The 20457-nt window shown below is 51.0% G+C and overlaps 1 protein-coding gene across 2 annotated transcripts; it reads right to left on the reverse strand.

Moving 5' to 3' along the window:
• Positions 1-42: 42 nt before the first annotated feature.
• Positions 43-20061, reverse strand: Stkld1 (serine/threonine kinase like domain containing 1). Of its 2 annotated transcripts, XM_040745171.1 has the most exons (19): positions 19842-20061; positions 18373-18459; positions 16514-16558; positions 14110-14184; positions 12984-13088; positions 11058-11128; positions 9387-9502; positions 8150-8268; positions 7797-7960; positions 6765-6895; positions 6243-6326; positions 4404-4520; positions 3464-3604; positions 2967-3095; positions 2026-2154; positions 1823-1951; positions 751-891; positions 498-577; positions 43-282 (listed from the first exon to the last, which is right to left on the reverse strand). In XM_040745171.1, the coding sequence occupies exons 1-19, from the start codon at positions 19854-19856 to the stop codon at positions 133-135; spliced, it is 2028 nt and encodes a 675-aa protein (XP_040601105.1). In that variant the 5' UTR covers positions 19857-20061; the 3' UTR covers positions 43-132. The 2 variants fall into 2 exon arrangements, with proteins under 2 accessions (XP_040601105.1, XP_040601106.1); XM_040745172.1 differs by lacking the exons at positions 6765-6895; positions 7797-7960; positions 8150-8268.
• Positions 20062-20457: the final 396 nt, after the last annotated feature.

Consider the following 20457-nt stretch of genomic DNA (forward strand, 5'->3'; position numbering starts at 1 on the left):
CTGCAGTGCAGGACCACTGACGCCATGGCCAGGCACGCCATGAACAACTTAGGGCTTCTTTATTAGTCACTGTGGAGTGCAAAACACAACACTGGTCCTGGTGATATTTTCCAGGACCAGAAGGGCAGCATCTCAGGGCTGGAAGAAAGGATCTTCCTGATGTGGGGAGGAATCCTTGGGGGCTTCCGGCTCTGAAGCAGGTTTGAGCTGCTTCTCCTGGGGCTTGGGGTGTGCAGCTGCCTCCAGTGCCTGAAGTACCGTGTCAGCATAAGAAATCAGCTCCTGGAAGGAGGAACCATTTGTTACAGTGGCTTCAGGGTCCAGAAGCGATTACTTTGATGATGTAACACCAACTGGATAGTCTAACCGCCCTTCCACCTTGGGATTGGATTCAGCCCGGCCACAGGAAGAGAGTAGTAGAAAAGCACCACATGGAGCTCTGTGTCAGTCCACTCAAGTGTTCTGGCTTGATAGATAGAGGTGTCGCCATGACTTACCAGGCTAGAAGTAAAGCGCCCCCGGATCACACGGACTAGGTCCTTGATGCCTCCAGACTCCAGCTCTGGCAGGATCTCCTCTGCAGTGGAGCAGAGAAGGTGTGAGGCTCAGAATCCCCGCCCACCAGCCAGATAAGGTCCTCAGGTGCCACTTTTGCTTGGAGTGAGTGAATGGGAAGTCACGGGGGTTTGAGAACAGGCTCTGGGGCTCCTTCCCTTCCTGCCAGGGAGAGGACAAGGAAAGGATCCTCACTGTAGGAAGCCAGGTGGGCCAACAGCATGCAGAGGTTTTCAACCACCTCAGGGTCATCCTTGTAGAGCTGGTAGATGTCTTGGAGGAGGTAAAGGCCACTGTTGCCCTCTTCCAGTACTGCCACTCGGAAGGCCACCAGTTCTGGGAGAGGGGGGCAAGGGAGTTTGGTTTTTTAGCATAATCTAGAATAGCCCCCTTTGCAGCTGCCCTTCTCAGCCCCCTGTGCCCAGTGTCCCTGGGAAGTAGCACTATGGCCGTAGGGTGGCTGGGAGAGCTCTCTTTGGCCATGAATCCTACCCAGTCTTCTATGAAGGAAGCTCCTGAAGTCAGGGCTGACCCCTGCTCTGTGTAAAATGTTAGAAGAGGTGATTGTACCATTTTACCTCTCCACAGCATAGCTTTGCACCTGCTGGCAGTAAGCCTCATGCCCAAGAGAAATACAGCACTTGGGTTCCTCTTCCCTTCAGAGAAATTGAGGCTGTGGTATGTCACTGTGGAGAGGGGTCTCCTGTGTAGGTGACCCTGCTGCCCTGCAGCAATTAACAGGGTTCAAGGGTACTGAACCCTCCCCACAGGGTGCTTTATACAAAGTGTCAGGGATAAGTCAGGGGGAGCTAAGATTCCCAACTACTTCCAGGAGGACCCACCAGCTTGGGTAGCCGTAGAATGGCATGAGTAGAACCCAGGAGTGAAAACAAGGAGGCAGCTCTTGGAGCAAAGAAGATAGACCGTAATAGGCCCAGGGTGGGAGCATCCCTACCATTCACTGCTGGTGACCATGGTTTATTCCTGGGCCCAGGGTTCTCTACAAAGGACAATTGTGCCAATGCTTAGTGTGAGACCTGGCATAAGCCTGGACTTGGAGACAGACCTATATGTAGGAAATCTATGCAGCTGTGAGATGTGTGTATAGGCGGGAGGTGGTCCCAAAACACCAACAGAGACTTCCCAGTGGTGTTTCCTGAAGGCTGGTTTTTCCTGTTCTAGTTTATGGTCACCTGGTAGACATCACTGGAAGTAGCTAGCTTTTGTTCCACCTCCATGTTGGCAGCCTGTCTTGTCCCAGACTTACCGGACACCTTTGCAAGGCTGGCCAGGCCACGGCAAGCATTGTTCACCAGCAATACTCTGCCAGGGCATAGCTGGATGCTTCTCAGAAACAGCTCTACCACCTTCTCAAACTGACTCTCCTTTATGCAGCCTGCAGAACACAAGCCTTGTTGCCTTATGTGTCCAGGGTCACCCTCCCCTTTACCAAGACCTCAGGCTGCTCACCCAACAAGGACAGCAGCCAGAGCACAGCACAGCCAGCTTCAGCTATTTCCACGTCTTCAGGGTACATGGCTAGCACCCAAATGACCATGGCTGAGAGCTTCTTCAAAGGCTCTTTGTCCACATTGGCAGCTAGAACCAGGACAAAGATGGGAGACCCCAGGCCAGGTGTGAACAGAAGTAACCTGCTGTATATGTTCCCCTTCATACTGCTCCCCTTCCACCAAGAACAACAGGAGAACCAAGGGAACAGATGTTCTCAGAGATGGGAACTGGGGCTCTCCAATGCCAGAGTCTGCAGTAGTCATCAGGGGAGACGAGGACTTTGTGCACTTGTGTCAGCAGGGTCTCTGCAGTTCTCTGGGGTTGCCCTGTCTTGGACCCTCTTTCCTAGGGCAAGACAGTATCTAGAAGAGGGGGAGGACAGGCCTCGGAAACCCATCCTAAACCAAAAACCAAGATAGAGCATCAAGTTCTGGCTGGCCTCTAAAGCCAGGGGCTGCCTACTCAGCATCCTGAAGGCCTTCCTTTTTTACCTCTCTTGGGTCTGTCTCACTGTGCCCATGTGCTGGGCTCTTAGGAGAGCTCCACAGGGGCTGGGCTTGCCCTCCTATGCTTAAGGGATAGAGCAGCAGTTCTTAACTTGGAGGTTGCAACAGAACTGCGATACAGAGGCTCTGGCACAGTGGTTCTCAACCTTCCTAATGTTGTGACCTTTTGATACAGTTCCTTGTGTTGTAGTTATTCACAACCATAAAATTGTGTTGCTATATCACAACTAATTTTGCTACTGTTACAAATCATAATGTAGTATCTGTTTTCTGGTGGTCTTAGGTGACCTCTGTGAAAGGGTTATTCGACCCCCAAGGGGTTGCCATTCACAGGTTGAGAGCCACTGCTTTAGTGGGTCTCATGCAGTGGGTCTTGTGGAGGGAGGGCCTCACCATCTATCAGGAGGGACCAGAGCAGGCTCAGGATGGCGAGGCAGATGTCCCTGTCCTCCTGGAAGTGGTCTAGGTGCTCGTGGGCAAGCTGAAACAACCCCTGTTCCTCCAGCTCTTCAGAGAGCAACCCTGTGGACAGCCACAAGCATTTGAAAGAAAGGTATCCAAGAAGCCTTCCCCAGCACTGCCTTTTCCCAGTGGGCAGATACAATACCTAGTCTGTCTGTCGGGTCTACTTTATGCCTGCCTTTAATACCTCTCTCACCCAAGTGGGCTTAGTGTGCGTGAGAGGTCAAAGACCTGGAATCACCCAGTGCCTAGCCTTACTGGCCAGCCATCTGATTCTTGGCCACTGCCCTCAGCTTCCAAGCAGTGCCCATGTCTGCCATTGAGAGCAAAGAATAGTATGTCTATCCATCTTAGGAATGAGTCCCTCTCCTGCCAAGGCCTCTGTTCTGTCCCTGGATATTTAGAACAGAAAGGAAGGGCACACTCACCTTGGCTGGAGATGATGGTGAACAGGTTGTAGACCATGGTGATGAGCCTCTCAGAGTCAGAGTGGCTCCTCAAGGCATTCATCAGGAAGGAGATGATAGAACTGCCCCTTGGGATCTCAGCTTCTGAGTCTTGTGCCAGTGCTGATTGGACCAGAGGAAGAACATGGGTTAAACCTACAGTTGGGGCTCTGAGGTAGACGAGTTTCCTCCCTCCCTAGCAGGGACAGCATCCCTCTACAGATTAAAAGAAACAGATCTGCCTATTCTCTAGGTACCGGGCAAGTCTTTGTAAATATGGGGGGTTTCCAGTTCTGACCTCCAAGATCTTGCTGGTCCTTGCCAATGATGGGGCATGAACATTTAGTATAAATTTATGGGCTCTTGCCCAGTGGTAGAGTGCTTATCTAGTATGCAAGAAAGCCTGGATTTGATTACTCCCCACCCCTGAGAAAAGATACAGTCTGTGTGGTGGTTAAGCCCTCAGTATTAAGACTAGAAGAGTAAGGGGTAACTAGATGCTTCAGGCTTAAAAATGTAGCTAGTTTTCTTCCTGTCCTGAGAGCTGGGGGAGCTCAGCGGCAGAGGCTTCTTTCTACTGAGGACTTGAGTGCAGTGCTGTCCCTTCCTGGCAGCCACACCCTCCAAGCCTCTCCTGTGCAGGAAAGCCCCCTAGACCATCCTGTCCAGCTCTTATAACGTAGCTGGTGAATAGCTGAGCGAGGCAAGCTTATCAAGGGTTCCAGCTGGCTGGGTCAAGCCCCATGTAGACCTGGTGTAGGCAGACATTAATTATGCCCTCTATCACTCTGTGATGGAGTCACATAGGCACAGAAGGGGACAGTAGATTGGAAAGACAGATTCCAGGGATGGGTGGGAAGTTGGAGGAGCTGGTGAGGCAGAGGACTCAGGGTAGGGCTTCTCTGCCCATTCTGGAGCCTACCTTGGCCGAGAACACGCAGCAGCAGGGAGCAGGTACTGAGCACAATGTCCAACATCCTCTCGTGTTGCTTCATGACGGCGAGCAACTCCTCCAGCATCGCAGTGGGCCATGGCAGGCCTGTAGATACACAGGGCAAGTGAGGCACAGGAGCGGCTGGGCTGTGACCCAGACCTGATGCCCAGAGGCTGCTGGGAGCCCACTAGTGAATACAGAGGATCCAGGTGGGTGGATGCAAGGGCAGAGAAGGATGATCAGCCCATGAGTTCAGAGTTCATGGAGCAGACCATCTGCCAAGGGTCACATTCTGTGTTGTCCAGGCTAACTTGGAGTTCCTGGGCTCTAGTGGTTCTCCTGCCTCAGCCTCCTGAATAAAAGACCACAGGCACAATGACTCCATGCCCAGCTCTGCCAAGGCATATACTTTGAGCAGCTTCATGAAGCAGGTCTTTCTTCTCAGCCCTCACTTTCAGATGACGAAGCGGAGAGTCAGTGATGAGTATTCAGCATTAAATGGCTATGTAAACCCAGCTGTCTGACCCTGGGCCTGTGGCTGTGACTGTCTTGCGACTTGGCTTGTGATAGGGACATCAGATTCAGGAACACTAGCTACAGGAAGTCCTCTCTGACAAGGCTGAGGAAGAGGCAGCTCCAGGGTGGTTGGTGGGGCCCACTGTTGGGCAAGATCTATCTTGTCCTGGGCTTTATCTTGGTCACAGTTTATCTATAAAAGGGACTTTGGGAGAGTAATGGCCAATATGAGGGGTCTGTTAACTCATTAGGAGTCACACCTCAGCCTCCATGTGACCTCCACTGTCCTGACCACCAGGATAGATCTTTAGTGTCCTTTGGATGTGTTTTGTGACTAGACAGGTAGACAGGTGGGTAGACGGATGGATAAGATGGGTGGATGAACAGATGGAAGATTGCAGAAAGGAAAGGATGGAGGAAGGGAGGGAGGATGAACTGGTTGGAGGGAGGGGTATGGATAGCATACAGTATGATATTTGAGCAGGAGAGACATTTAAACTCCCATCAGAGGTAATGCTGGGAAAGAGCTGGTAGGAAGGCAAGTTGGTGTGCTTAGGGAGGATGGAATGTAGCACTTACATTCTGATACCAGAGGTTTATCTAACATATGTGCACATATGGGCACATTTCAGGTGGCCAGTATGCCAGATGATCAATCATGGTGCTGTTTATAAAAGTGAAAAATACGCAACTCAGATACCAACTATAGAGAGATGGTGGGACAGATGGATGAGTCTCTTCAACAGGTGTGATGGTGCACACTTGTAATTGTAGGACTCTAGCGGCAGAAGGATCACAAGTTCAAGGACTTTCTGGACTGTACAGTGAGTGCGAGACCAGCATGGGCAACTTAATAAGACCCTTTCTTAAACTTTGAAAACAATAACAACAACAATAAAAAATCCCAAAGAGCTGGGGAGGTAGTTCAGCAATGAAGCAGTTAACTAACATTGTATAAGTCTCAGTCAATCTCTGGTATCACTACAACCCCCTAAAAATGATCCATCCTTTTTTTTTTTTAAACAAGGCCTTGTCTCCCTATAGATCAAGCTGTCCAGGTATCAATCCCCTTGCCTCAGCCTCCCTAATGCTAGATGAGTTTCCTGTTGACCTGCTGAAATAATGCAGTGAAGTCAGGCTCTCTTCTACTGTCCTCTGCTAGTAAGCATGGGATCAGGAAGAATTCTAGTTAGCAGCACTGCCAGAAGAGCCTATACTGAAAGGCTGTCAGTTCCCATTTCCATCTATACTGCTCCATTTCCACCTCCCAGCCTTTCCCAGGAGCTTCTGGGAAAATTGTAGAACCTTTACCTAGCTCTTCGTCTGCCATTGTCAGAAGCTTGTTAAGGATCCTGAGCTGGATCTCTGGTTGGGTGGAGAAGTTCTGCATGACATCTGCAGGAATAAGAGGATATAGGAAACCCTACTGAGGGCCAAGTCATGGGGGTGCAATCCCTAACCTTGTATCAGTCAGGCTACAAGGCAGCACTCCTAGCCTCACTTTTCAGAGGAGGGTTGCTCAGACCTGGGGACTCACCTAAAATCAAATCCAAGCCTCTGGGATCCTACCCCTGAGCCATAGTGTCAGCTGCCATACACTCTGGCACATAGGAAGCACACAGCCTAAGTGAGGAAGTCGCTGGGTGTCTAGGGCATGAAGCCAGAGGGCATAGGACTCTGGAGAATATGGGTAATGCCAGGTCTTAACTATATAGGGGATTTGTCCAGTGAGTGGGGTGGGGGTGGGGCACAAAGACACCAAACCTCTAAAAGTAATGGCAAGGCCACAGTAGCTCCCACTGTGTCTCCACTGTCCTGTGTCCCCACTGTCACCTAGAATGTTGGAAATGTTTCCTTCTAGTAGCACATCAATGATGAAAATGGGAACCTCCTGCCGGTACATTTTCAGAGCAGCGCAGGAGTTTCTGAAGGAGGTGCTCATGAAGGTGATCTGGACCACATCCCTGGCAGAGGGGCAGAGAGTACAGATGGCTTCCCATAGTGACAGATACTGAACACCAGCCTTCCTGGTGGGTAGGGGCTCTCTGTGTCATGTGTACCTAGTAAACAACTTTGTAGTTCCACTTCTAGGGATCTATCTACTCTGTGAAGTCACAGGACTCCCTCTGTGGAAGGCCACTTTTGCCTTCATGCCCCCTTCTTCCTTAAAAATACGAACATTGGGCAGTGGTGGTGTATTCCTTTAATTCCAGTACTTAGGAGACAGAGGCAGGTGGATCTCTTGAGTTTGAGGTGAGCCTGGTCTACAAAGTGAGTTCCAGAACAGCTAGGGCTGTTACACAGAGAAACTCTTATCTCTAAACCCCAAAAACAGGACTAAAGAAATGGCTCAGAGGCTAAGAGCATTGGCTGCTCTTCCAGAAGTCCTGAATTCAATTCCCAGCAACCACATGGTGGCTCAAAACCATCTGTAATGAGATGTGGTGCCCTCTGCTGGTCTGTAGGCAAACATGTAGGCAGAGCACTGTATACATAATAAAATCTTAAAAATAACAACAACAAAAACATGAACAGGCTTTCTGATTGACATTGTTAGAGTAGAAACTTTTCCTGGGCTCATGAAATAACGTGTCCTTGAAGTTGTTCTCCTGCACCCAATGGGAAAGTAGGGCTGCTTGCATCTCTTCTTCAGAGACAAAATTCCAGCAGTCAGGAAGCTGAGGCAGGAGGATAACTATGGATTCACTGCCAGCCTGGCCCACAGAGCGAGACCCAATCTAAAAAACAGAAAAACCAAGCATGTATTCAGGATTAGTGACTGCCAGGTAGCTGAGGAATGTGTGTGCACAGGTCAGGAGAGCTCTGCGTATGACGGGTTAAAAGAGGACCCAGCCTTGAGCTCACTTGATGGCTAGTCGATGTGAGGGGTTCATATGCAACATGAAGGGCAGAAGCAAACAGAAGATCTCTACACCGGGGACCTGCTTCTCCTCCATGGTCTTCAGGATGGGCTTCAAGCTGCCTGGGTGATGGCGGATGGTCTTCCGAAGGCACATGGCTTCTGTGTCCTTTGAGGAAAGAGGGCATCTGACCTGGGCTATTCTTAGCCAGGAAGATGATTGCTGCTGTCAATGCTCCCTCACCAGACTGAGCAAGCGCTGAGGCAGGGGCCTGAGGAAAGTGAGCATACTGTAGAGAAGGTCAGGATGGCCTGGTAAATGGGATGGGAACAGGTGGCTTCCCCACAGGAAGCTCACGTTCAGGAAGGAGCAAGTGGCTATGTCTAGGATGATGCAGCCCAGGGACCAGATGTCAGATTTGCAGGTGAAAGTGAATTTGAGAGCTTCAGGAGCCATCCAGGACTTCTGGCAGGGGTCTGTGGACAGGATTAAAGTAGGAGACTCACTGAGTCCTATGCAAACCTGTTGAAGCACTGCCGCTCCCGATCTTTCTCCCTCCGCCTCCCAGTGCTGAGACTTAAGGCTTGCTCCACCACACTCAGCTGCATTGTCCCCATTTTAGTATTCCTTTGCAAGGGCTGCAGTCAGGAGCCCTTCAGGCACCCTCCTTGGGTGAGATGAGAATTGCAAGCTGTAGGCAGTGAGGTGACTGTTCTAACAGACCTTAACTTTACCAGAGAGGCTTGTTCATCTGGGCAGGTGTCTGCCAGGCTGGCTTTAATGTCTGCCTATCTATGGCAGCAGGCAGGATATGGGAGAGACGTATTCCAGAAAAGATAAAGAGTGACTCTTTGAAAAGCTTATCCCCTCTAAATGTCAGGACCTCGTGGCAAAGTTCTGGCTGCCCTGTCATGTTCCTAAACCTAAGCCCTGTAGAAAGACGTGGACGTATAGGGACCTTTTCCTGTTCTATGAGTGTGCCAGGACCCAGGTAGTCTCCTCTATTTCCCAGCAAAGGGCCAAACTCCAATACACACAACCATTGACACCTCCACACAACCCTTCCATGTGCCCACCTAATCACCAGCCCACCCATCCATCAATCTGCCCATTCATCCACTCACCCACCCATGCTGTGTGCCAAGGAGAACCCACTGCCCCCACAGGATTCTGAATTCTCTTCCCAAGTTTCTCTATCTGGGACAGCTGTCACAGGCTTGATACTCCACTCTTTATCTTTCGTTTCCTGTGCTATTTCAGGCCTCTGTGTAACATGCATTGTCAGTGCTTACATCCCAGCAGACTTCTGTACCCCCAAAATGTAGCTTCTGTCCTTTTTGGGTGCTGTCTTCCCCACAAGAATCTTTAGGGAACCACAGCCATCGCTTTGTTCCCAGGGCTCTCTTTCACATGAGCGTCCTCTGAACCCTGCACCTTACCCACAGCGACATGTCTACTGTGTTATGCCCTAGGTAGGAGGTCTCTGGACCTTCTGAGCCAAAGAACCCAGCCCAAAGAGCAGCCATTGCCCTCTTGATGCCAAGAGCCACCACCTCCCTTGCCACTCATTCCAACCCCTCCTCCCCCCAACTACCTTCTTCTGCTCGGACATTCCACTTGGCTTCATGGGTCATCAGTGCCTCGCAGCTCAGGTCCTGCAGTTTACAGTAGTTGTCATTGATAAGAGCAATGTTGGAGGGCTTCAGGTTCCTGCAACCAAAAGCAGAGACCTCTGGTGCCATGCAGCTGCCTGGGTAGGGCTAACACATGCCTAAGTCTTAAGCCTGCTCTCCAACCCAGTTCCAGCCCTTTTCATTCTACAAGAAAATGCCCTGCTTGGCCCACTTGATAAATAATAATTGTTTCTTAATAAAAACATGACTTCTAGCATGAGGGATCGGGATAGTTGAGTTGGGAGAGACAAAGACGGAGAGCATGAAAGAGATATCTTGATAGAGAGGGCCCTTACGTGATTAGGGAGAAACCTGATGCCAACCAGGAATCTGCAAAGATGACCCCAGCTAAGACTCCTAGCAATAATGGAGAGGGTGCCTAACGGGCTTTATCCTGTAATCAGATTGGTGACTACCCTAATTGTCATCATAGAGCCTTCATCCAGTAACTGATGGAAGCAGAAGCGGAGATCCACAGCCAAGCACTGGGCTGAGTTCCAGAAGTCCAGTCAAAGAGGGGGAGGAGGGACATGAGCAACAGGGCGGTGGGGTGGGTGATGGGGAAACTCACGGAGACAGCCAGCCAGAGCTGACAGCTAGGCAGATAGCAAGGGGGCCTGTATAGGACCAGTCTAGGCCCTCTGCATGTGGGTAGCAGTTGTTTAGCTTGGTCTGTTTGTGGGACCCCTATCAGTGGGACCAGGATCTGTCCCTGGTGCATGATCTGGCTTTTTGGAACCTATTCCCTATAGGGGGATGCATTCCTCAACCTTGATGCAGGGGGGACAAACTTGGTCCTGCCTCAACTTGGTATGCCAGGCTTTGTTGACTCCCTATGGGAGACCTTACCCGAGGCCAGCCTGGTCTACAAAGTGAGTTCCAGGACAGCCTCCAAAGCTACAGAGAAACCCTGTCTCGAAAAACCAAAAAAAAAAAAAAAAAAAAAAAAAAGGAGGTGGGGGGAGGGGACAGGAGAGGCGAGGGAGGGGAAACTATGGTTGGCAGGTTAAATAAATAAAACAAAAAAACAACCATGACTTCTCAGTTGCTGTACATTAGGGAAAGCGGACCCTCCCCCCCCGCCACTGTTAAGTATAAACACCCAAACACCTAGGTCCCTCACTAGAGAAGGTATCCATTATTCTGTACTTGTTATGTGGTGGCAATTAACATGGGCACCCATTCTCTTTACACATATGGCCCACATTGCTGGAAGCTATTCCCCATATCTTTCCACTGTAGATCATGGGCCTGAAGCTGGGTGCAGGGGTCAAAGGCTAGGCCTGGATTGCAGCAGCTCATACTGACCTGTCCAGGGACTGTGCCGCTATATGAGTCTCACCTCTCTTCCTTGGCATCTTATCTCTGCTCCCTTGCCCTTTAGAACCACCCCGCCCAGCCCCCACACTCCCATAGCCCTGTGCCTTTGGGGTGAGTCAGGTGCCCAGAGGCTTCATGGGCAGGTGCCCTGCTCTCTCAGATAAGAGGAAGGGGAGTTCACAGAAGATGCCCCACCTGCCCAGATCTGGTCTCAGGGCCTTGGCACAGATGCCAAGGGAGTTTTGGCCAGTCTCTAGAAGAGGCTGCATCACCTGTGAATGATGTTCAGTTGGTGTAGGTACTGGATGGCATCCAACACCTGGTTCAGCATGGTATACGTCCACTGAGGAAGAAGTAAGGGTTGTAGCATTAGAAGGGTCCTGGGAACTCCCTAAGGAGGTCTCTGCAGGGCTGTGTATGATCATACAAGCAGTCAGTGAGACAGTGACATGCTGGGTGCCCTGGGGTCCCTAGTGGCCACTCTGTGGACCATGCTGCTCGTGGAAGGTGGTCACTGTGGACACTACAGATGCTTAAGCCTGCAGTGCCTGTCAGAGCTTGTACTTTCTGCTGTCAGAGTAAAAAGAGCCTGTGAACACCATGGGAGTAACAAAATACACCTAGTGCTCAGGGCTACCATTTTCAAACAGTGTGCCTAGGACTCCTGGAGCCCACATCTGAAATGCCCGAGACTGGCTGGGCAGCAGGAAGCCTGCATCCTCCCTCTGTGGCCCCTATCCTGATAGAGGAACTCACTTAATGGTTCTGTGAATATCTCTGTCTTCCCAGATTTCTACCAGTGACAGAGATTCAAGCTCATTCCAGAGCTTGCCCCTGAGGTGCAGGCAATGGAATGAGCCACACACCCTCTCTGAGCCTCTTAGGGAGATGGTGTCTGGCCTGAGGAAGCACAGAAATTCTCAGAGGAAAGTATGTTCAGATCATCTTGGAAGGGCACTAGGCCCAAAGGCAAAAGAGAATGTTACAAAATTCTAGAAGAAAACTGAACTTGTGACCTGGGATAGGGAAGGCGGCCTAAGCCAAGACCAAAAGACCCTGACTACAGGGAGGACATCCATCAACTGGCCTCCATTACACCAAGAATTGCCTACCACAAGGTGGTATCAAACAAATTAACTGGTAATCCTCAGACTGGGTAGAGATATATGGACACTGATGTGTACCTTATGTAAAGAATGTCTACAAATCAACAAGAAAAAAAAGAACCAATTTGAATGGGCACAGAAGAACTCTGAATGGCCCAAATGTTGCTGGATGTGGTTTTGGAGGCCTTTAATCCCAGCACTCAGGAGGCAGAGGCAGGCGGATCGCTGTGAGTTCCAGGTTGGGCTGGACCGACAGCCTCGAAAACAATACAGAGAAACCCTGTCTCGTAAAACCAAAAAAAAAAAAAAAAAAAAAAAAAAAAAAGATGTGCTTGCCAGGTCTACCAATAGGGAGGTGCAAATTGAAATCACAACAAAAAGTCACTACCCCCTGAACTCTTCACAGGGAAAAAGAGGCCAGTGATAACTGGCCAGAGGGCTATATGGAAAGGGAGCCCTTTGTTTCTGGAGAAAGTAAACCCTGACCAACCAGCTTCTTATAGAATGCCTACTGAAGCCACATCCCCTGCTCTCCAACCCAGCAACCCAGTCCTAGACGATTAGGCAAGAAACACTAGCCCTTCCAGAATGCTCCTGGCAGCCTTATGCTGCAGTCCTCAACTGGGAATGACCGAAGGTTCCTCAGTGCAGGAGAGGTAGACCCACTGAGCACTGCCTTGCCATGAACAAAGAATAATCAGGGCATGGCTAGACCTCAGAGGTTTGGGGCTGAGTGGACAACGTGTGTCCAGATTTGAGCCACACACAGAATTCATCTGGATGAATTTTAGGAAGTGCATTCTAGTCTCTGGAGGTGGAACCCCAGCAGTTGCTTTTGCCTTGGAACCTTTTGAGTCCCAAGGATGCCTAACCCTTAGGATAGGGTGGTGGCTGGGGCTGCTAGTGGTATGTGCACACTTGCAGTGCGTCAAGATATGCAACTGAGATATGTGCATATAGTGGTATAATGTCTCCACACATGTAAGGGAAAACTAAGGCCAGACCTTCAGTTCTTCTGTCTCCTACTGCAGGGGCCTTCAGGGGTATGACTTTAGGTGGCTCTAAGACCTGGTGGCCCAGAGTGTCTCTTACCTGGGAGTCAATACTCTCTTTTATCTTCCTCTTATTCTCTATTACATTCTGGAAGGTTCCTTGGGTGGTATAGTCCATCACCAGGCAGAGGAACAGAGAGGAGATCTGTCAGAACACAAAGCCCCTTAACCATGTGCAAAGCCTGGGCCTGGGGACTGTGTAGGGCCACTTGCTCCAGGTCACCTTCCAACGGCCATTGTGTGGTAGCAATGGTTGCCCTGCCCAGTGTGGTAGCAATGGTCGCCCTGCCCAGTGGGGATCCCGCATTCTCTTGTCCCCATTCCTATGCCATACCATACTAGGCCTTGTTATTTGGCCGTTCCTGAAAGTTGCAGTTGTTCCTGGTCTCTGCACACACAGAGCCCTTTGTGGAACTGTCCTCAAGACTGGGAGCTACTCTGAGGATCCCACCCTGCTCAGGGCCCAGTATGTGGCTAGTGGCCAGCTCTGTTTCCTCCAATGAAATGTCCTCTTTGAAAGCATCAGGGTGCTTGGGAAACTTCTGAGGGTACATGTAGTGAGCGCCCCCCAGCCCTGAGTTGTCAGTCCAGCAGGGAAACTGATGCAGAGATGGGACACAGTGGAGGCCCCTCAGTCCCCTCTGACCCCTTCGGAGGTGTGCTTTAGGAAAGGCCTATTCAGCGCCAAGACAAGAAGTTCTGTTGCCAATACGGCACACATCTGGGAAGCGCCACTCAGGATCCACTAACTGTGAGGCACTTGGGTCTCAGGCCCCATGGTGAACTGAGAATCATGTTCCCACCCTGCTATCCTATTGAGTAACTGTTCTGGAGCCATGGGAGTAGAGTCCACAGCTTTGGGACAATAGGGGGAGGGGCAGAAGGGCAGCCTCCTAGTATCAGCCCCTTCCCCAGAAACCAAAACCCCACCATTAAAGATGCAGTCTGGAGCCTATGGCCTGACCTCCTGCTTCAGCTGTCTCCTAGCTGAAGCACCCAGAGGGTTACTCTTAGCCTTAGCTTCCTGTTCTGTCAAATGGGCTGATCGGCCTCCTGTGGTGAGGGTGTTGGGAGATCACTTGAGATGGTGCACAGGCCCCAGGCAATGTCTGCCTCTTAGAGTGCTCCATGCTGTGAGCCGCCAGGCTGTAGGCGCTCCGACCCACCTCATTGTTCCACATGACGAACATCTCGTGGTACAGAGAGATGCTGGGGTGCTGGAGCTTCAGCAGGGGCATCAGCTGTCCAAAAGAGGGAACAGAGAGTCTCAGCCAGTACTGCTCTGCTACGAGTTCCAACCAAGAGATGAGCCCCAGTTCTGCGTGTGGCATGATGTGGGTGCAAGGAGGCTGTGCAGCCTGCTGGAGAGAGGCCAGGAGGCTGGTGTGGGTCTCCAGAACGGGGTGATCGTGCTGTGTGACCACGACTTGTTCTTCACCCTTTCTGAGCCTCATAAGTATGCATGAAAATGGTGCGGGGCTGGGGTGTAAGTTCAGGGATAGAGCCCTTCCCTAGCATGCCCAGAGTACAACCTCCAAGCACCAATGAGCAGGTGCAGACCCAGAGGGTGCCAGGGGAGGAGCCAGCAGGGCTGGAGAAGGTGCTGTGGGGAAAGTACTTAGGAAACCAACCCCATCAGGCAGCAGAAATGGCCTCCTGGACACTATGGCCAGACAGACAACTGCTTTGCCTGGAAGCTGGGTGGGAAAGCACCCGGCCTGGCGGATGGGAATGGGAACGGACAAGGCAGCGTGATGGTGGGACCTCCCATGCTTTTTCCACAAGTCAAACTAAGACTAGGTCTTTCTCTGCCCCGTGCTACTGTGCATGAAACAAGAGATGTGGGCTGGGAAAGCGCAAGGGCAGGCCACTCCAGAAGGAAATGAACCTGCAAGTGGCTACCGTGGAGGAGGAGACACCTCTCACCTCAGGGGAGATTGTGCGAAAGGCCCAAAGAAGCTGCTCATCATAGCCCCTGTCTGTAAATCTGGTAACTGCTGTCACTTGTGGCTCCGTGAGGGCAGTTTACAGTCCATTGTCGTCCTACCCTTCCCTGACTTTCCTCTCTGCCTTTCTTCCTTACTCCCTTCTCCTACTTCTTGCCTTCTGGTCTTCTATGCTGAGAATGAAATCCAAGGCCTTGCGTATTTGAGCCTGGTGCTTGTCCACGGAGTCGCATCTCAGCCCTGGAGTCGGAACCTTACAATGCAGCCCAGGCTGCCCTCAAACTCAAGGTCGATGCTAGGACTGTGGGTGTGCACGAGCACACTCAACTCATTGACTAGTTTACATTTTCCTTGTAGACATATTCTCTGTGTGTCTCCCAAGCTTTGTACTATTCTTTTATAACTAGAAGGAAAAAATGTCCAGTGCTGGGGATAGAACCCAGGGCTCTGAGCAATTGAGACGCATACCCCACCACTGAATTGCAGCCCCAACCCTGAAGAAAAACATCTCCAGAAACCATGAGATGGCTCAGTGAGTAAAGGTACAAGGAGAGAGCCGGCCGGCTCCCCAAAGCTGTCTTCTGAACTCCTCAAGAGCGCCTCGAGTCACGCATGTGCACACGCACACTAAACAGATCCTCAAGTGTGCCTCGAGTCACGCATGTGCACAGGCACACTAAACAAATGTAACGAAAGCCGGGCGTTGGTGGCGCACGCCTTTAATCCCAGCACTCGGGAGGCAGAGGCAGGTGGATCTCTGTGAGTTCGAGACCAGGCTGGACTACCAAGCGAGTTCCAGGACAGCCTCCAAAGCCACAGAGAAACCCTGTCTAACCCTGTCTCGAAAAAAACAAAAAAAAACAAAAACAAAAAAACAAAAAAAAAAAAACAAATGTAACGAAAACAAGGACAATTTTTTTCCAGACAGGGTTTCTCTGTGTAGCCTTGGCTGTCCTGGAACTAGCTCTGTAGAACAGGCTGGCCTCCACCTGTGGGATCAAACTCAGAAATCAGCTTGTCCATGCCTCCTGAGTGCTGAGATTAAAGGTGTGTGCCACCACCATCCAGCAAGAACTTTAAAAAAAAAAATATGGTTATTGGGGGTCTGCAAGTGGCTCAGCAGGTAAATAAGTGCTTCCTTTGAAAACTTGACAATCAAGCTAGGCATGGTGGCACACTCTTTTAATCCCAGATGGATCTCTGAGTTCAAGGCCAGCCTGGTCTACGTGGTGAGTTCTTGGACAGCCAGAGCTGTCTCAAAAACAAAAAACAAAACAACAACAAAAAAAGAAAACATGATAGTCAGAGCTCAACCCCCAGAACTCACATAAAGATGGAGAGAACGATTCTACAGCGTTGTCTTCTGACCACTACATACAGCTGTGCTATTGTTTTTTGTCCCTCTTCAACATTAATAATAAATAAAATTAAAAAACATGGTCAGTGGTAGAGTAGCCATTAGGGGTCAGATGTCCCAAGCGATAATTAAAAAGTGGATATCCTAAGCATGGACCCTTTATGAACACTTCAGACTTCCCTTCACCCTGTCACTCAGCAAGTGGGCACAAAACACAGTTCCCGTATTTGCTGAGTGCTGGTCCTCTCGGGAACCACTGGTTATTACCTCCTCCAGGGCCTCATTGGCATGATGCTCATCAATACACTCCACCTGTAGGGCAGAGAGACAAGCTCGGTTAGTCAGTGTGTAGCCAGCAATGGCTGCTACCATCACTGCCGTCCTGATCACTCCCTCAGTCGTCACTTTCCACCCCCTCACCTCCAATGCCACCACCGCCACGTCAACTGCCACCTCCAACACCGGTGTCATCATTGCCACCACCGCCATTTATAGGAAAGTTAGTCAAACAGTAACATGCTTCACTAGGCATGCACTTAAAATCCCAGTGCTTAGGAAGCAGGGGCAGACCTCTGTGAGCTTGTAAAACAAAAACCTAGTCCAATCCTGCCTCAAAACCAAACCAAAACAAAAAACGAAACACTTGCTCTAAAATCATGTAAAGAATAAATGGGACCAGTGATGCTGGGGACAGGATTTAGCTCGGTGACGTAGTGCTGTGTGCTTTTAATCCCAGGACTCCGGAGGAAGAAGCAGACAGATGGATCTCTGTGAATTTGAAGCCAGCCTGGTCTACATAGTCAGTTCCAGGACAGCCAGGGCTACATAGAGAGGTCCTCAAAAAATTTTTTTGAACCAGGAAAATCTTTCACTATTTTCTGAAGTCCTACTCTGTGAATTTTTTTTCTCTAAGGAAGTCCTATATGCTCAGGAGGGGAAGACTATAAAGAAGTTGTTTATACTGGGGAGCCATGTGTGAGGACAGGCGGGGTCAGCCATAGCACCTGAAGCAACACCAGTTTCGGGGAGACACAGCCATCAGATTGGAGAGGAGGAAGTGGTGGTGACGCACGAGACTGTCAGTACTCGAGATGCTACCCACTTCAGTACCGTTCTTACAAACACATGCGACTGGAAAGGTGTGCAGACTCCTGTCTATAACCCTTCACCTGATTTCTATTTAGAAAAGCCAGGTGGCTCGTTTTTTTTTTTTTTTTTTGGTTTTTCGAGACAGGGTTTCTCTGTGGCTTTGGAGGCTGTCCTGGAACTCGCTCTGTAGACCAGGCTGGCCTCGAACTCACAGAGATCCAGGCGGCTCGTTTTGCTTGTCATACTACATAACCCAAGCTGGCCTTGAACTCTCAAGCTCTACTAGTCTTCCTCCTAAACGCAGGGAAGATAGCAGTGTGCCAACATGCCCGGTGTGGCTAGATTAAAAAAAAAAAAAAAGCAGCCACTTTGGCCACTGGCCTGTGAGACAAGGCACCTGACCCCACAGCTAACTAGCAGTAGTTATAAACGCTCTAGCCCTAGCCCCGTTGGGCTGGGGCCGCCAGGAGGCCTGGCAGGATATGGTAAGGCCCCAGTCGACAAGGTCCCTGTCACCACCACCCCAGAGGAAGGTGTGCACAGCAGCCATTCCTCCCTAGGGTGCTCCTGTGGGCCTTCACCCCACCCCCTCCCTTTGCTAGCTATGTGCCCTTTGCTCTGTCCCCGTGATCCTGCCCCCCCCTCCCCCGGTAATCAGTAGCACTGTGCTACCACTTATCAAGTTCAAACCCTCAGAAACTGCAACCCGGGCGAGAATGGGACTCCAGAGTCTCACTGTCTCTGGCTATGGAATGGCGGTAGTTGTGGGTTGGCAGGGTCGATGGGTCCGGTGAGATGAGCATGCCGACAAATATTGTGCTTAATGGAGTAAAACCTAGTATTTCTCTTCACCAAAGTGTTGGGGGTGGGGTGGGGAGGGGAGACAGAGAACTCCAGGAAGCTTCATGGTACAGCCTGCCCCAACCAGGCCTGTCTGGGGGCCTGCTGGGAGTCTGGGAGAGCTAACAAGGTAGGGCTGGAACTGGAAGGGCCACTGCTACAGAACTGTATACCCCATGGCTCACTCTGTTCCTTACCTGCTTTAACACATACTTGGTGTCAGTTTCCATTTCCTGCACCACCAGGTTTACTCCTAAGGCCCCAGGACTGAGCACTTGCAGAATCTACCCTCGAGGAAGAGAGAGACTTTGAGGAAGTGCACACTGCTCTGTATTTCCCGTGTGTGCTGACAGCACATTGCGCCCCACAAAGCAAGCATCTTTTCTCAATTCTGCTGTGGGGGAAATGGCCTCAGGTGACTGAGAAGCCCCCCACGGTGGAGCCAATACAATCTCCTTCAAAACCCATTCTGGAGTGCTTATTTTACAGCCTCATGAACGTCCTCCGGGCTTGAGGGGCAGCCCGACAGTAAGAGCAAGCTGCCCTGAGACAAGGGGTTTAGTGGCTCTAAACCACAATGACACCACCTTTCAGCATCCTTCTCCAAAGAGAGCATCCCAGCAAGACCCCGTAAGTGGTGAAGCTGATGCTGTCACAGCCCCCTTTAGGGCCCAGCACTGCAGGAAGTACTGCACAGCCACGCTCTGAGACCTGAGCTAGTGCTGGCTACCCACAATCTACATGAGAGACACTGAAGCCTAGGGAGCAAGGTCCTTGCCTAAGTATAGCTCTTTGAGGTCTGAGCCAGAGCTCGTGATGGAAGCCACACCCTCAGAGTTGGCCTGAGGGTGGCTGAGATCTCTGAGTGCTGGGACAGTTATCAGGGTTGGGGAATGGGACAAGATACCTAGAGTCAGTACAGGAAGGATATAGAGAGAATCCTGGAGTCCTTGGAGAACAACTCAGGAGCGAGTCTATTCAGGCCTGCTGGAGCGCAGCAGGTCAGACCACAACATCGAAACGATATTATTATTATTATTTAATTTTTTAAAAAGTGTCTGACCACTGAAAGTGCATCTGCTTGGCTATGCCTGTAAGCCTTCTCAGAGAATCCTGCAAAAGTGAGGAAAATCTAACCCACGAAAGTGAAGCTTTTATTAGGCGAGTCTAACATTTAATGAGGCTGATATGTCAGAAAAAAAGTAGTTAAAAAAAAGCCCACCCATTCGTCCCCATAAGATTACCAACGCCCCAATAAGTGGGAAGTAGCCTAAAAACTACGCCCACATTCCCCCCAAATGGATTATGGATGTTTGGCTTTGTTTAGCATGATGATTACAAGTTGATATGGATAACGGTTTAAAAAAAAGCTACAGGAAGGGGAAAAACCAAAACATTCATTCATGTTTTTTTGTTCCCAGTGCTGTCCCTAGATCCCAGCATACAGACACCAAGAGGGAAGGGCTCGCATCATTCTCCAGCCAGATGTGAGATTGGGGGATGTCACATTGGGTTTGTCATTTTAGAGAGGGAAACCGAGGCCCTGGGAAGCGAAGGGCTTCGAGAAAGGCACTTGCGGGATTATGGGGTCAGACTGTGATGGAGGTTGGCCCTGATTTTGTGACTCTCGGACTTGACCCCGCTGCCCACGAACCCTGGACAGCACCTGATACTTTTCCATGGTATCTCGAGGAGACACTCTGCCTCACTTTCCCTCCGCTGGGTACGGGGAAAACAATCCCTCGAGCCAAGCCGGTAGTCGGACCCTCAACTGAGCATGCTCAGTAGTGACTACCTGTGCGCCGACCCAACCCCCTCAGCCCCACAATCTAACTTCGACGACCCAGGGTGAGTCCGCCTAGCCCTTTGGAACACGGTGGCCTCTTACTCCGCCCCTTAAAGAAGCCGCAGAGAACAGGACGCCACTGACTGGTGGAGGGCGGGGCATGCACTGTGATGACAACGGTAGGAGGGGCCTCAAACTCCACGGGCGGGCGGGAGCGTGGGTGGCAGGAAGTTTAGCGCTGTGGGTGGGGCCTCCTGTACGGTGAGGATGTAAGGTGGGCAGGGCTTTGGATTCTAGAGGAGATAGGGCTGGGAGTGGCCCGGAAAAGCCAGAAGGGGCGGGGCCTGAAGCCGAAGGGGTGGGACGTGTGCGGGCAGGGCGTGCGTAGGGGGCGGGGCATTCTCGCGAGGGGCGGAGCGTCGGCGGGCGGCCCCTGGAGCGTGGCGGGCGGGGTCTGGAGCGTGAGGGCGCGCGGCAGGCGGGGCGGGGCGCGGCG

This window comes from Mesocricetus auratus, unplaced genomic scaffold (assembly GCF_017639785.1).
Source record: "Mesocricetus auratus isolate SY011 unplaced genomic scaffold, BCM_Maur_2.0 Super-Scaffold_100004, whole genome shotgun sequence".
Classification (NCBI taxonomy): Eukaryota; Metazoa; Chordata; class Mammalia; order Rodentia; family Cricetidae; genus Mesocricetus; species Mesocricetus auratus.